Here is a 17,438-nt window from a genome sequence, read left to right on the forward strand (position 1 = left end):
GAATATTGCTCTTAACTCCAGAATATTTATTGGGAGGAGTTTCTCCTCCTGAGTCCACGATCCCTGAGCCTTCAGGGAGTTCCAGACTGCGCCCCAACCTAGAAGGCTGGCATCTGTTGTTACAATTGTCCAATCTGGCCTGCGAAAGGTCATACCCTTGGACAGATGGACCCGAGAAAGCCACCAGAGAAGAGAATCTCTGGTCTCTTGATCCAGATTTAGTAGAAGGGACAAATCTGAGCAATCCCCATTCCACTGACTTAGCAAGCATAATTGCAGCGGTCTGAGATGCAGGCGCGCAAATGGCACTATGTCCATTGCCGCTACCATTAAGCCGATTACTTCCATGCACTGAGCCACTGACGGGCGTGGAATGGAATGAAGGACACGGCAAGCATTTAGAAGTTTTGATAACCTGGACTCCGTCAGGTAAATTTTCATCTCTACAGAATCTATAAGAGTCCCTAGGAAGGAGACTCTTGTGAGTGGTGATAGAGAACACTTTTCCACGTTCACTTTCCACCCATGCGACCTCAGAAATGCCAGAACTATCTCTGTATGAAACTTGGCAATTTGAAAGCTTGACGCCTGTATCAGGATGTCGTCTAGATACGGAGCCACCGCTATGCCTCGCGGTCTTAGAACCGCCAGAAGTGAGCCCAGAACCTTTGTAAAAATTCTCGGGGCAGTGGCCAACCCGAAGGGAAGAGCTACAAATTGGTAATGCCCGTCTAGAAAGGCAAACCTTAGGAACCGATGATGATCTTTGTGAATCGGTATGTGAAGGTAGGCATCCATTAAGTCCACTGTGGTCATGTACTGACCCTCTTGGATCATGGGTAGGATGGTCCGAATAGTTTCCATTTTGAATGATGGAACTCTGAGGAATTTGTTTAAGATCTTTAGATCCAAGATTGGTCTGAAGGTTCCCTCTTTCTTGGGAACCACAAACAGATTTGAATAAAATCCCTGTCCTTGTTCCGTCCGCGGAACTGGATGGATCACTCCCATTACTAGGAGGTCTTGCACACAGCTTAGGAATGCCTCTTTCTTTATCTGGTTTGCTGATAACCTTGAAAGATGAAATCTCCCTTGTGGAGGAGAAGCTTTGAAGTCCAGAAGATATCCCTGAGATATGATCTCCAACGCCCAGGGATCCTGAACATCTCTTGCCCACGCCTGGGCGAAGAGAGAAAGTCTGCCCCCCACTAGATCCGTTTCCGGATAGGGGGCCGTTCCTTCATGCTGTCTTGAGGGCAGCAGCAGGCTTTCTGGCCTGCTTGCCCTTGTTCCAGGACTGGTTAGGTTTCCAGGCCTGTCTGGAATGAGCAACAGTTCGCTCTTGTTTTGAAGCGGAGGAAGTTGATGCTGCTCCTGCCTTGAAATTTCGAAAGGCACGAAAATTAGACTGTTTGGCCTTTGATTTGGCCCTGTCCTGAGGAAGGGTATGACCCTTGCCTCCAGTAATGTCAGCAATAATTTCCTTCAAGCCAGGCCCGAATAAGGTCTGCCCCTTGAAAGGAATGTTGAGTAATTTAGACTTTGAAGTCACGTCAGCTGACCAGGATTTAAGCCATAGCGCCCTAAGCGCCTGGATGGCGAATCCGGAATTCTTAGCCGTTAGTTTAGTCAAATGAACAATGGCATCAGAAATAAATGAGTTAGCTAGCTTAAGCGTTCTAAGATTGTCAATAATTTAATTCAATGGAGCTGTCTGGATGGCCTCTTCCAGGGCCTCAAACCAGAATGCCGCCGCAGCAGTGACAGGCGCAATGCATGCAAGGGGCTGTAAAATAAAACCTTGTTGAATAAACATTTTCTTAAGGTAACCCTCCAATTTTTTATCCATTGGATCTGAAAAAGCACAACTGTCCTCAACTGGGATAGTGGTACGCTTTGCTAAAGTAGAAACTGCTCCCTCCACCTTAGGGACCGTCTGCCATAAGTCCTGTGTAGTGGCGTCTATTGGAAACAATTTTCTAAATATAGGAGGTGGGGAAAAGGGCACACCGGGTCTATCCCACTCCTTGCTAATAATTTCTGTAAGCCTTTTAGGTATAGGAAAAACGTCAGTACACACCGGCACCGCATAGTATCTATCCAGCCTACACAATTTCTCTGGAATTGCAACTGTGTTACAGTCATTCAGAGCAGCTAATACCTCCCCAAGCAATACACGGAGGTTCTCAAGCTTAAATTTAAAATTAGAAATCTCTGAATAAGGTTTCCCCGAGTCAGAGATGTCACCCACAGACTGAAGCTCTCCGTCCTCATGTTCTGCATACTGTGACGCAGTATCAGACATGGCTCTAACAGCATTTGCGCGCTCTGTATCACTCCTAACCCCAGAGCTATCGCGCTTGCCTCTTAATTCAGGCAACCTGGATAATACCTCTGACAGGGTATTATTCATGATTGCAGCCATGTCCTGCAAGGTAATCGCTATGGACGTCCCTGATGTAATTGGCGCCATATTAGCGTGCGTCCCCTGAGCGGGAGGCGAAGGGTCTGACATGTGGGGAGAGTTAGTCGGCATAACTTCCCCCTCGACAGAACCCTCTGCTGATAATTCTTTTATAGATAAAGACTGATCTTTACTGTTTAAGGTGAAATCAATACATTTAGTACACATTCTCCTATGGGGCTCCACCATGGCTATCAAACATAATGAACAAGTAGGTTCCTCTGTATCAGACATGTTTAAACAGACTAGCAATGAGACTAGCAAGCTTGGAAAACACTTTAAAACAAGTTTACAAGCAATATAAAAAACGTTACTGCGCCTTTAAGAAACACAAATTTTCCCAAATTTTGAAATAACAGTGAAAAAATGCAGTTACACTAACAAAATTTTTACAGTGTATGTAATAAGTTAGCAGAGCATTGCACCCACTTGCAAATGGATGATTAACCCCTTAATACCAAAAACAGAATAACAAATGACAAAAACGTTTTTTAAACAGTCACAACAACTGCCACAGCTCTACTGTGGCTTTTTACCTCCCTCAATACGACTTTTGAAGCCTTTTGAGCCCTTCAGAGAAGTCCTGGATCATGCAGGAAGAAGCTGGATGTCTGTGTCTGTAATTTTTGCTGTGCAAAAAAACGCCAAAATAGGCCCCTCCCACTCATATTATAACAGTGGGAAGCCTCAGGGAACTGTTTCTAAGCAAAATTCAAGCCAGCCATGTGGAAAAAACTAGGCCCCAATATGTTTTATCACCAAACATATGTAAAAAACGATTAAACATGCCAGCAAACGTTTTAAAATACACTTTTATAAGAGTATGTATCTCTATTAATAAGCCTGATACCAGTCGCTATCACTGCATTTAAGGCTTTACTTACATTACTTCGGTATCAGCAGCATTTTCTAGCAAATTCCATCCCTAGAAAAATATTTTAACTGCACATACCTTATTACAGGAAAACCTGCACGCTATTCCCCCTCTGAAGTTACCTCACTCCTCAGAATATGTGAGAACAGCAAAGGATCTTAGTTACTTCTGCTAAGATCATAGAAAACGCAGGCAGATTCTTCTTCTAAATACTGCCTGAGATAAACAGTACACTCCGGTACCATTTAAAAATAACAAACTTTTGATTGAAGAAATAAACTAAGTATAAAACACCACAGTCCTCTTACGACCTCCATGTTAGTTGAGAGTTGCAAGAGAATGACTGGATATGGCAGTGAGGGGAGGAGCTATATAGCAGCTCTGCTGTGGGTGATCCTCTTGCAACTTCCTGTTGGGAAGGAGAATATCCCACAAGTAATGGATGATCCGTGGACTGGATACACTTAACAAGAGAAATAAAACCGTTACTGTCACTTTAAATTTTAAACTGAACACACTTTATTACTGCAATTGCGAAAAAACATGAAGGAATTGTTCAAAATTCACCAAATTTTCACCACAGCGTCTTAAAGCCTTGAAAATATTGCACACCAATTTTGGAAGCTTTAACCCTTAAAATAACGGAACCGGAGCCGTTTTAAGCTTTAAACCCCTTTACAGTCCCTGGTATCTGCTTTGCTGAGACCCAACCAAACCCAAAGGGGAATACGATACCAAATGACGCCTTCAGAAGTCTTTTATAAGTATCAGAGCTCCTCTCACATGCGACTGCATGCCATGCCTCTCAAAAACAAGTGCGCAACACCGGCGCGAAAATGAGACTCTGCCTATGCTTTGGGAAAGCCCCTAAAGAATAAGGTGTCTAAAACAGTGCCTGCCGATATTATTAAATCAAAATACCCAGAATAAATGATTCCTCAAGGCTAAATAAGTGTTAATATCAATCGATTTAGCCCAAAAAAAGTCTACAGTTTAAATAAGCCCTTGTGAAGCCCTTATTTACAATCGTAATAAACATGGCTTACCGGATCCCATAGGGAAAATGACAGCTTCCAGCATTACATCGTCTTGTTAGAATGTGTCATACCTCAAGCAGCAAGAGACTGCAAACTGTTCCCCCAACTGAAGTTAATTGCTCTCAACAGTCCTGTGTGGAACAGCCATGGATTTTAGTTACGGTTGCTAAAATCATTTTCCTCATACAAACAGAATTCTTCATCTCTTTTCTGTTTCTGAGTAAATAGTACGTACCAGCACTATTTGAAAATAACAAACTCTTGATTGAATAATGAAAAACTACAGTTAAACACTAAAAAACTCTAAGCCATCTCCGTGGAGATGTTGCCTGTACAACGGCAAAGAGAATGACTGGGGTAGGCGGAGCCTAGGAGGGATCATGTGACCAGCTTTGCTGGGCTCTTTGCCATTTCCTGTTGGGGAAGAGAATATCCCACAAGTAAGGATGACGCCGTGGACCGGACACACCTATGTTGGAGAAATTTGAAATATTTGAATCCAATCTGTTTGGATCAGAACCGTCACCCACAGAATGAAGCTCTCCGTCCTCATGCTCTGCAAGCTGTGACGCAGTATCAGACATGGCCCTAGTATTATCAGCGCACTCTGTTCTCACCCCAGAGTGATCACGCTTGCCTCTTAGTTCTGGTAATTTAGCCAAAACTTCAGTCATAACAGTGGCCATATCTTGTAATGTTATCTGTAATGGCCGCCCAGATGTACTGGGCGCAACAATATCACGCACCTCCCGGGCGGGAGATGCAGGTACTGACACGTGAGGTGAGTTAGTCGGCATAACTCTCCCCTCGCTGTTTGGTGAAATTTGTTCAATTTGTACAGATTGGCTTTTATTTAAAGTAGCATCAATACAGTTAGTACATAAATTTCTATTGGGCTCCACCTTGGCATTGGAACAAATGACACAGGTATCTTCCTCTGAATCAGACATGTTTAACACACTCGCAATTAAACTTGCAACTTGGCTACAGTCTTATTTAACAAAAAACGTACTGTGCCTCAAAGAAGCACTAAACGATTAAATGACAGTTGAAATAACGAACTGAAAAACAGTTATAGCATCAATCCTTAACACAATTTAGCAAAGGTCTGTTCCCATTAGCAAAGCAAAATCATTAAATCTGAAAGCATAAAAAAAAAATTACTGAGTAACGTTTTTTTATCACAGTCATATATAAGTCTCACAGCTCTGCTGAGAGAATCTACCTCCCTCAAAAGAAGTTTTGAAGACCCCTGAGTTCTGTAGAGATGAACCGGATCATGCAGGAAATACAATGAGTATCTGACTGGAAATTTTTGATGCGTAGCAAAGAGCGCCAAAAAAACGGCCCCTCCCCCTCACATACAGCAGTGAGAGAGAAACGAAACTGTCACAATTAGAATAAGCAACTGCCAAGTGGAAAAATAGTGCCCAAACATATATTCACTCAGTACCTCAGTAAATGCAAACGAATCTACATTCCAGCAAAAACGTTTAACATAATTAATACCTATTAAAGGTTTAATGTACTTTTCACAGAGTAATTCCAGTGAGTAAAGTATACATACATGACATATTATCGGTATGGCAGGATTTTCTCATCAATTCCATTGTCAGAAAATAAAAACTGCTACATACCTCTATGCAGATTCATCTGCCCGCTGTCCCCTGATCTGAAGCTTTACCTCTCCTCAGACGGCCGAGAACAGCAATATGATCTTAACGACTCCGGCTAAAATCATAGTAAAACTCTGGTAGATTCTTCTTCAAACTCTGCCAGAGAGGCAATAACACACTCCGGTGCCATTGTAAAATAACAAACTTTTGATTGAAGTCATAAAAACTAAGAATAACCACCATAGTCCTCTTACACATCCTATCTAGTCGTTGGGTGCAAGAGAATGACTGGGAGTGACGTAGAGGGGAGGAGCTATATGCAGCTCTGCTGGGTGAATCCTCTTGCATTTCCTGTTGGGGAGGAGTTATATCCCAGAAGTAATGATGACCCGTGGACTGATCACACATAACAGAAGAAAATAACATCTTAACAAAAATATCCAATTTACACCTATAGCAGTTTCAGGAATGGGGAAAAAATGCAAATGCTAAAACAGGCAAAAAAGCAAACAGCATAGCCCTCTGAGCATAAAGAAGGCAAGGAGCTTATAGGAAGTGGGGTAAATTAAAAATGAAATTTATGGCGCCAAGTATGACGCACAACGCAAAAGGAAGTAAAAAACAGAATTTATGCTTACCTGATAAATTACTTTCTCCAACGGTGTGTCCGGTCCACGGCGTCATCCTTACTTGTGGGATATTCTCTTCCCCAACAGGAAATGGCAAAGAGTCCCAGCAAAGCTGGTCACATGATCCCTCCTAGGCTCCGCCCACCCCAGTCATTCGACCGACGGACAGGAGGAAATATATATAGGAGAAACCATATGATACCGTGGTGACTGTAGTTAGAGAAAATAATTCATCAGACCTGATTAAAAAAACCAGGGCGGGCCGTGGACCGGACACACCGTTGGAGAAAGTAATTTATCAGGTAAGCATAAATTCTGTTTTCTCCAACATTGGTGTGTCCGGTCCACGGCGTCATCCTTACTTGTGGGAACCAATACCAAAGCTTTAGGACACGGATGAAGGGAGGGAGCAAATCAGGTCACCTAAATGGAAGGCACCACGGCTTGCAAAACCTTTCTCCCAAAAATAGCCTCCGAAGAAGCAAAAGTATCAAATTTGTAAAATTTGGCAAAAGTGTGCAGTGAAGACCAAGTCGCTGCCCTACATATCTGGACAACAGAAGCCTCGTTCTTGAAGGCCCATGTGGAAGCCACAGCCCTAGTGGAGTGAGCTGTGATTCTTTCAGGAGGCTGCCGTCCGGCAGTCTCATAAGCCAATCGGATAATGCTTTTAAGCCAAAAGGAAAGAGAGGTAGAAGTCGCTTTTTGACCTCTCCTTTTACCAGAATAAACAACAAACAAGGAAGATGTTTGTCTGAAATCTTTAGTAGCCTCTAAATAGAATTTTAGAGCACGGACTACGTCCAAATTGTGTAACAAACGTTCCTTCTTTGAAACTGGATTCGGACACAAAGAAGGTACAACTATCTCCTGGTTAATATTTTTGTTGGAAACAACTTTCGGAAGAAAACCAGGCTTAGTACGCAAAACCACCTTATCTGCATGGAACACCAGATAGGGCGGAGAACACTGCAGAGCAGATAATTCTGAAACTCTTCTAGCAGAAGAAATTGCAACCAAAACTTTCCAAGATAATAACTTAATATCTACGGAATGTAAGGGTTCAAACGGAACCCCTTGAAGAACTGAAAGAACTAGATTTAGACTCCAGGGAGGAGTCAAAGGTCTGTAAACAGGCTTGATCCTAACCAGAGCCTGAACAAATGCTTGAACATCTGGCACAGCTGCCAGTCTTTTGTGAAGTAAAACAGATAAAGCAGAGATCTGTCCCTTCAGAGAACTTGCAGATAATCCTTTCTCCAAACCTTCTTGTAGAAAGGATAGAATCTTAGGAATTTTTATCTTGTTCCATGGGAATCCTTTAGATTCACACCAACAGATATATTTTTTCCATATTTTATGGTAAATTTTTCTAGTTACAGGCTTTCTAGCCTGAATCAGAGTATCTATTACAGAATCTGAAAACCCACGCTTTGATAAAATCAAGCGTTCAATCTCCAAGCCGTCAGTTGGAGGGAAACCAGATTCGGATGTTCGAATGGACCCTGAACAAGAAGGTCCTGTCTCAAAGGTAGCTTCCATGGTGGAGCCGATGACATATTGACCAGGTCTGCATACCAAGTCCTGCGTGGCCACGCAGGAGCTATCAAGATCACAGAGGCCCTCTCCTGATTGATCCTGGCTACCAGCCTGGGGATGAGAGGAAACGGTGGGAATACATAAGCTAGGTTGAAGGTCCAAGGTGCTACTAGTGCATCTACTAGGGTCGCCTTGGGATCCCTGGATCTGGACCCGTAGCAAGGAACCTTGAAGTTCTGACGAGACGCAATCAGATCGATGTCTGGAATGCCCCATAATTGAGTTATTTGGGCAAAGATTTCCGGATGGAGTTCCCACTCCCCCGGATGGAATGTCTAACGACTCAGAAAATCCGCTTCCCAATTTTCCACTCCTGGGATGTGGATCGCAGACAAGTGGCAGGAGTGATCCTCCGCCCATTGAATTATCTTGGTCACTTCTTTCATCGCCAGAGAAGTCCTTGTTCCCCCCTGATGATTGATATATGCAACGGTCGTCATGTTGTCTGACTAAAACCTTATGAATTTGGCCTTTGCTAGTTGAGGCCAAGCTCTGAGAGCATTGAATATCGCTCTCAGTTCCAGAATGTTTATCGGGAGAAGAGACTCTTCCCGAGACCATAGACCCTGAGCTTTCAGGGATTCCCAGACCGCGCCCCAGCCCATTAGGCTGGCGTCGGTCGTGACAATGACCCACTCTGGTCTGCGGAAGCTCATTCCCTGTGACAGATTGTCCAGGGTCAGCCACCAACGGAGTGAATCTCTGGTCTTTTGATCTACTTGAATCGTCGGAGACAAGTCTGTATAATCCCCATTCCACTGTCTGAGCATGCACAGTTGTAATGGAATTTGTGCAAAAGGAACTATGTCCATTGTTGCAACCATCAATCCTATTACTTCCATGCACTGCGCTATGGAAGGACGAGGAACAGAATGAAGTACTTGACAAGAGCTTAGAAGTTTTGATTTTCTGACCTCTGTCAGAAAAATCCTCATTTCTAAGGAATCTATTATTGTTCCCAAGAAGGGAACTCTTGTTGACGGGGACAGAGAACTTTTTTCTTTGTTCACCTTCCATCCGTGAGATCTGAGAAAGGCTAGGACGATGTCCGTATGAGCCTTTGCTTTTGACAGGGACGACGCTTGAATCAGGATGTCGTCCAAGTAAGGTACTACTGCAATGCCCCTTGGTCTTAGAACCGCTAGAAGGGACCCTAGTACCTTTGTGAAAATCCTTGGAACAGTGGCTAATCCAAATGGAAGTGCCACAAACTGGTAATGCTTGTCCAGAAAAGCGAACCTTAGGAACTGATGATGTTCCTTGTGGATAGGAATATGTAGGTACGCATCCTTTAAATCCACGGTAGTCATAAATTGATTTTCCTGGATAGTAGGTAGGATCGTTCGAATAGTTTCCATTTTGAACGATGGTACCCTGAGAAATTTGTTTAGGATCTTTAGATCCAAAATTGGTCTGAACGTTCCCTCTTTTTTGGGAACTATGAACAGATTGGAATAAAATCCCATTCCTTGTTCTCTTATTGGAACTGGATGTATCACTCCCATCTTTAACAGGTCTTCTACACAATGTAAGAATGCCTGTCTCTTTATTTGGTTTGAAGATAATTGAGACCTGTGGAACCTTCCCCTTGGGGGTAGTTCCTTGAATTCCAGGAGATAACCTTGAGAAACTATTTCTAGCGCCCAAGGATCCTGAACATCTCTTGCCCAAGCCTGAGCAAAGAGAGAAAGTCTGCCCCCCACTAGATCCGGTCCCGGATCGGGGGCTATCCCTTCATGCTGTTTTGGTAGCAGTGGTAGGCTTCTTGGCCTGCTTACCCTTGTTCCAGCCTTGCATTGGTTTCCAGGCTGGTTTGGGTTGTGAAGTATTACCCTCTTGCTTAGAGGATACAGAATTAGAGACTGGTCCGTTTCTGCGAAAGGGACGAAAATTAGGCTTATTATTAGCCTTAAAAGACCTATCCTGTGGGAGGGCGTGGCCCTTTCCCCCAGTGATGTCTGAAATAATCTCTTTCAAATCAGGTCCAAATAATGTTTTACCTTTGAAAGGAATGTTAAGCAATTTTGTCTTGGAAGACACATCCGCTGACCAAGACTTTAGCCAAAGCACTCTGCGCGCCACAACAGCAAACCCTGAATTTTTCGCCGCTAATCTAGCTAATTGCAAAGCGGCATCTAAAACAAAAGAGTTAGCCAATTTAAGTGCTTGAACTCTGTCCATAACCTCCTCATACGAAGATTCTTTACTGAGCGATTTTTCTAGTTCCTCGAACCAGAAACACGCTGCCGTAGTGACAGGAACAATGCATGAAATTGGTTGTAGGAGGTAACCTTGCTGTACAAAAATCTTTTTAAGCAAACCCTCTAATTTCTTATCCATAGGATCTTTGAAAGCACAACTATCTTCGATAGGAATAGAAGTGCGTTTGTTTAGAGTAGAAACCGCCCCCTCGACCTTGAATTTCTGGGGTCGACTATAGGAAATAATTTCTTAAATATAGGGGGGGGGACAAAAGGTATGCCGGGCCTTTCCCACTCTTTATTTACTATGTCCGCCACCCGCTTGGGTATAGGAAAAGCGTCGGGGGGCACCGGAACCTCTAGGAACTTGTCCATCTTACATAATTTCTCTGGAATGACCAAATTGTCACAATCATCCAGAGTAGATAACACCTCCTTAAGCAGTGCGCGGAGATGCTCTAATTTAAATTTAAATGTCACAACATCAGGTTCAGCTTGATGAGAAATTTTTCCTGAATCTGAAATTTCTCCATCAGACAAAACCTCCCTCATGGCCCCTTGAGATTGGTGTGAGGGTATGTCAGAACAGTTATCATCAGCGTCCTCTTGCTCTTCAGTGTTTAAAACAGAGCAATCGCGCTTTCTCTGATAAGTAGGCATTTTGGATAAAAGATTTGCTATGGAGTTATCCATTACAGCCGTTAATTGTTGCATGGTAATAAGTATTGGCGCACTAGATGTACTAGGGGCCTCCTGTGTGGGCATAACTGGTGTAGACACAGTAGGGGATGATGTAGTATCATGTTTACTCCCCTCATTTGAGGAATCATCTTGGGCAATATCATTATCTGTGGCATTACTGTCCTTACTTTGTTTGGACACTATGGCACAATTATCACATAAATTTAAATGGGGAGACACATTGGCTTTCATACATATAGAACATAGCTTATCTGATGGTACAGACATGTTAAACAGGCTTAAACTTGTCAACAAAGCACAAAAAACGTTTTAAAATACAACCGTTACTGTCACTTTAAATTTCAAACTGAAAACACTTTATTACTGAATATGTGAAAAAGTATGAAGGAATTGTTCAAAATTCACCAAAATTTCACCACAGTGTCTTAAAGCATTAAAAGTATTGCACACCAAATTTCAGAGCTTTAACCCTTAAATTAACGGAACCGGAGCCGTTTTTACATTTAACCCCTATACAGTCCCAGAATGAGGCTCTGTCTATAACTAGAAAGGCCCCCATCTGAAAAAGGTGTCCAACACAGTGCCTGCCGTTTTTCTAAACGTTCCCCAAGATTATAATACCAATAATTAGTTAGAATCTGCATAATATGCCTAGTAAAGCAATTGTTTTAGCCCAGAAAAATGTCTACCAGTTTTTAAGCCCTTTTTGAAGCCCTTTATTCTTTTATGTTTAACTAAGAAAATGGCTTACTGGTCCCCATGAGGGGAAATGACAGCCTTCCAGCATTACATGGTCTTGTTAGAAATATGGCTAGTCATACCTTAAGCAGAAAAGACTGCTAACTGTTTCCCCCAACTGAAGTTACTTCATCTCAACAGTCCTGTGTGGAAACAGCAATCGATTTTAGTTACTGTCTGCTAAAATCATCTTCCTCTTACAAACAGAAATCTTCATCCTTTTCTGTTTCAGAGTAAATAGTACATACCAGCACTATTTTAAAATAACAAACACTTGATAGAAGAATAAAAACTACATTTAAACACCAAAAAACTCTTAACCATCTCCGTGGAGATGTTGCCTGTGCAACGGCAAAGAGAATGACTGGGGTGGGCGGAGCCTAGGAGGGATCATGTGACCAGCTTTGCTGGGACTCTTTGCCATTTCCTGTTGGGGAAGAGAATATCCCACAAGTAAGGATGACGCCGTGGACCGGGCACACCAATGTTGGAGAAAAATGTTTTGGCGCCACCAAACATCCGGAAATGACGCAACTCGCGTCATAACAGACGCAACTTAGCGCCAAACAACCTGGCGTCAACTAAGACGCAGAAAATTACAAACTTGTGTCATCATAGACGCACATTTGTGCAAAAAATTCTTGCACCAAGAATGACGCAATAAATAACAGCATTTTGCGACCTCATGAGCCTAATTTTGCCCGCGAAATTTAAAGAAAAACAAGTCAAATTGGAAAAGAAGACTATACCCCAGGTAAGAAAATAAAAAAAAATATATATATAAATTTCCTAAAACATGATTCCCATACTGAAACTGACAGTCTGCAAAGGGAAATATACATAGACCTGACTCATGGCAAATATAAGAAAATACATATATTTAAAACTTTATATAAATTCCAAACATAGCTAAGAGAGTGTCTTAACAGTGATACATACTTACCGAAAGACACCCTTCCACATATAGCAGACAGCCAAACCACTACTGAAAACTATCAGCAAAGGTAATAGTATATAAGAGTATATCGTTGATCTGAAAAGGGAGGTAGGAGATGAATCCCTATGACCGATAACTGAGAACCCTTGAAAATGTTTCCCGTGAGAGAAACCATAGAAATCAATAGGCGATACTCTCTTCACATCCCTCTGACAAACACTGTACTCAGAGGAATTGGGCTTCAGAATGCTTAGAAGCGCTTATCAGAGAAGAAAAATCAAGCACAAAATTACTTCACCACCTCCATAGGAGGCAAAGTTTGTAAAACTTAATTGTGGGTGTGGTGAGGGGTGTATTTATAGGCATTTTGAGGTTTGGGAAACTTTGCCCCTCCTGGTAGGAATGTGTATCCCATACGTTACTAACTCATGTACTCTTGTCAATAACATGAAATAAAATTATATATATATATCCATACAAGATTAATACCATTTGCCAGCAGATAAAATATTGCATAAAAAAAGGTATACGTAACCAGACCTGGGGAGCACTCAATGACCTCTCCTTGGTACCCAGTCTCTTCCTCCAGCTCCCGTAACGCAGCTTGTTGTGGGGTTTCATTTTTATCAATAAGTCCTTGCACAGAAACAAAGAAAATCCAGATAAATGTCTATGCCCCACTGATGGTTAGCAAAGTCTGAGAATCAAATGTAAATACACACTTGTTGGTTAATGTATGGAATAGCAATACTGGTAAGGGACAGTAAACACCTTGAGACTTCAATATAAAATATGTTTAGTTATGTGAAGTAAAATAACTTTGCAATATACTTTCATGATGTATGTTGCCCCTTTTCATGAAATATAGCTCTAAAATGTGTGGCTTTTCCAATTCTCAAAACTGAAAAAGCCCACTGCAGACTTCTCAAGCCATGTTAACCATGCTATATACCTTGGGTTTTGTATCTTAAAAATAACTTAATTTTCTGTTACTCACTTGTGATATTTGTAATTTTTACAGAACTGAGATATATCCAATGAACAAGGAAGTACAGAATCTAAACAATAAAGCTGAAGGTCCAAGGTAACAATGTACAGAAACGTACAAGAAATGTGCAGTTTAAAACTGTGGCTTGACAAATTTGTTAAAAAATCTAGTAGCCTGACCATAAATTAAAAGGAGACAGAAACTTTTGCTGATCCCTATAAGATAATTTATTTACAAAAAACAAAAAATATGATGTGTGTATATTTATTCTAGTATTCATAGACAATTATGTATACGTGTGTGTGTGTGTTTGTGAGTGAGTATATTTATTCTAGTATTCATAGACAATTCTATATACACGTGTGTGAGTGAGTTTGTGAGTGTATTTTTTCTAGTATTCACACACGTGTATATAGAATTGTCTATGAATACTAGAATAAATACACTCACTCACAAACACACACACACACGTACATGTATACATAATTGTCTATGAATACTAGAATAAATATACTCACAAACTCACTCATAGACAATTATGTATACGTGTACGTGTGTGTTTGTGAGTGAGTATATTTATTCTAGTATTCATAGACAATTATGTATACATGTGTGAGTGAGTTTGTGAGTATATTTATTCTAGTATTCAGACAATTATGTATATGTGTGTTAGTGAGTTTGTGAGTGTGTATATTTATACTAGTATTCATAGACAATTATGTATACATGTGTGTGTGAGTGTGTATATTTATTCTAGTATTCATAGACAATTATGTATACGTGTGTGTGTGTTAGTGAGTTTGTGAGTGTGTATATTTATTCTAGTATTCATAGACAATTATGTATATGTGTGTACGTGTGTGTGTATATTTATTCTAGAATTCATAGGCAATTATGTATATGTGTGTGTGTATATTTATTCTAGTATTCATAGATAATTATGTATGTGTGTGTACGTGTGTGAGTGAGTTTGTGAGTGTATATTTATTCTAGAATTCATAGACAATTATGTATACGTGTGTGTGTGTTAGTGAGTTTGTGAGTGTGTATATTTATTCTAGTATTCATAGACAATTATGTATATGTGTGTACGTGTGTATGTGTGTGAGTGAGTTTGTGAGTGTGTATATTTATTCTAGAATTCAAAGACAATTATGTATACGTGTGTGTGTGTTAGTGAGTTTGTGAGTGTGTATATTTATTCTAGTATTCATAGACAATTATGTATATGTGTGTACGTGTGTATGTGTGTGAGTGAGTTTGTGAGTGTGTATATTTATTCTAGAATTCATAGACAATTATGTATACGTGTGTGTATATTATAGTATTCATAGCCAATTATATATACACGTGTGTGTGTGTATATGCATTATGTATTAACCCAATAAAATAATTTCACTGCTGAGAGGCTTAGAAAGGATCCAGTTGCATAAAACTAAATATTAGGTTCAGTTGGTGATGGCCTACAGGCAGAAGTGAGGGATACCCATGGACTCTAAGCAAGGGCGCCAGTTAATCTTGATAATCTTGTTGAACTGCAAGCTCAGACTGTTATGCTGCACAAAGTAACAATTACAACAGAAATATGTTGAAAATGCAGACTGACCTGTGAGACATTTCTTTAGTAAATGTGCATATACATGAATTTTACAAATCTTGCAATCTAAGATTCTACATCCAGCTTCTAACATTTTGTATTTTTCCATATTTAACCCTAAATAAAAATCCTTACATCCTTAAAAAGGGACATTAAACACTTTGATATGGTAATATAAAATGATAAATATTTCATTTTTATTTTATTAAATATCTTGTCCTCTTTTCTGGTAACTCCATTCTGAAATTTTGAGCATTTCAGTTCCTGTTAGAAATGGAAGTGCAGAACACTGTTATATTCCAAACAGTAATGGGCTGCACACACTAGTGACCTATTTATAACTGTCCCCAATTGGCCACAGCAGAGAAGGTAACCTAAGTTACAACATGGCAGCTCTGATTGTTAATATTGTTAATATTTAAACAGCTAATGAAACTTTAAAAAATATATCTACGTTAGAAACATAGAATTTGACGGTAGATAAGAACCAAAAAGACCCATTAAGTCTACCCATTTTATATGTTACATAAGGCTATCCTAAGGAAAAAGTATGTCCCAGGCATTTTGGAATTCCTTTACATGTTATTCTCAGATTAATCTTTTCATTGAATGCATCATTCTAGCATTTATTTAGTTATTAATGTCCCTTTAATGTTATAGATGGTTACTTGTATTCTATACTGGTGGCTGCTAAGTAGGCATGTGCATACAGAGTTTTCAGATGACTCAGAAGGCAGCGGCCGCTCATGGAATTCGGCACTTTTTGGAGTCGGATCTCATCTTGTGAAGGTGCAACGCGCTAAGACATGGATTTGCACAGATTTTAGTATGTTGCAATTTTACAGGAGAAATCTTGCTCCAAAAAGAGCTGAATGGCGTGAGTGTTCACCGCCTACCGCATTCAGAGGCACCGAAAACCTGTGAATGCACATGCCTACTGTAAAGTTTCAATTAAATGTCAACACAGATGTAATTTAGTATTGTACATACAACCATATATACAAACCTGCTGGAAATTCCAAACAGTAAGAGCCCATAGGTGGTCGAAACTGCTTGATGAGCACCATACATTCGTAGTGGAGTGTCCTCTGCAGTACAGGTATAATGGCTACACCTATGGAATCAAATGTGCCACAGAAACAAAAATTATGAGCAATATCAAGTTAACATGCAAACAACTATTACAATACAGAAGACGAATAGCAATTCTACAATTATAGATGATATACATTACCGTATTAAAAATATGTGATTAAAAGGGATAGTAAAGTTAAAATTAAAACGTATAGGATAGAACATGACATTTTAAATGGCTTTCCAATTATCAGTCTTGTTTAGTTCTCTTGATATCCTTTGTTAAAGAGTAATCATAGGTAAGCTCAGGAGTGTATGTATATTTAGCAACGTTACACATAATTGCAAGCACTGCTGCCATTGAATGCTAAAGACACTTGCACGCTCCTATGCTATCGGCTGTTCTTTCACCATGTAGATCTCGGTAGCTGAAGAATAACTGCTAACAGAGCACTTACTCAGGTGAGCTAAAGAAATTCTGATGTAAAAGATCTTCCCTTTTTTCCCTAAAGATGTTCATGTGATGTTTACAAATATGCTGCCTCACTTTCAAGTGATTTAATATCTGGGTATCATCTCCCTCGGACAGAGCTACACAAGAAACTAAAATCATGAAGTCTAAGTTAAAGGAACATTGAAAGTAGTATATTTATTAATGTGCGAGCCGACATGATACAATGTAGCGTATCAAATCCACCGCACATCGATAAATACCGACAGCAAACGCTGTAGGCATTTATCATTGCACCAGCAGTTCTTGTAAACTGCTGGTGCAATGCCGTCCCCTGCAGATGGCCGCTAGCAGGGGCTGTCAACCCGATCATATTTGATCGGGTTGATTTCTGTCTGCAGCCTCAGAGAAGGCGAACAAGTTATGGAGCAGCGGCCTTCAGGCTCGCCGTAAACAAGGGGCATCAAGCTCCATACGGAGCTTGATAAAATCGGCCCCTATGCCTTAACTCATTAAATCATGTAATCTTAC

General features: G+C 40.6%; 1 protein-coding gene across 1 annotated transcript in view; it reads right to left on the minus strand.

Annotated features, from left to right (window-relative positions):
- The window catches only part of LOC128662621 (ADP-sugar pyrophosphatase), an 86,933-nt gene that overhangs the window by 50,681 nt on the left and 18,814 nt on the right, over window positions 1-17,438 (minus strand). The window contains exons 5-6 of the mRNA XM_053716474.1: window positions 16,389-16,496; window positions 13,338-13,433 (exon numbers count right to left, since the gene is read on the minus strand). Coding sequence (XP_053572449.1) covers window positions 13,338-13,433; window positions 16,389-16,496 — 204 coding nt within the window. The remainder of the gene's footprint in view (window positions 1-13,337; window positions 13,434-16,388; window positions 16,497-17,438) is intronic.

This window comes from Bombina bombina, chromosome 6, assembly GCF_027579735.1.
Source record: "Bombina bombina isolate aBomBom1 chromosome 6, aBomBom1.pri, whole genome shotgun sequence".
Classification (NCBI taxonomy): domain Eukaryota; kingdom Metazoa; phylum Chordata; class Amphibia; order Anura; family Bombinatoridae; genus Bombina; species Bombina bombina.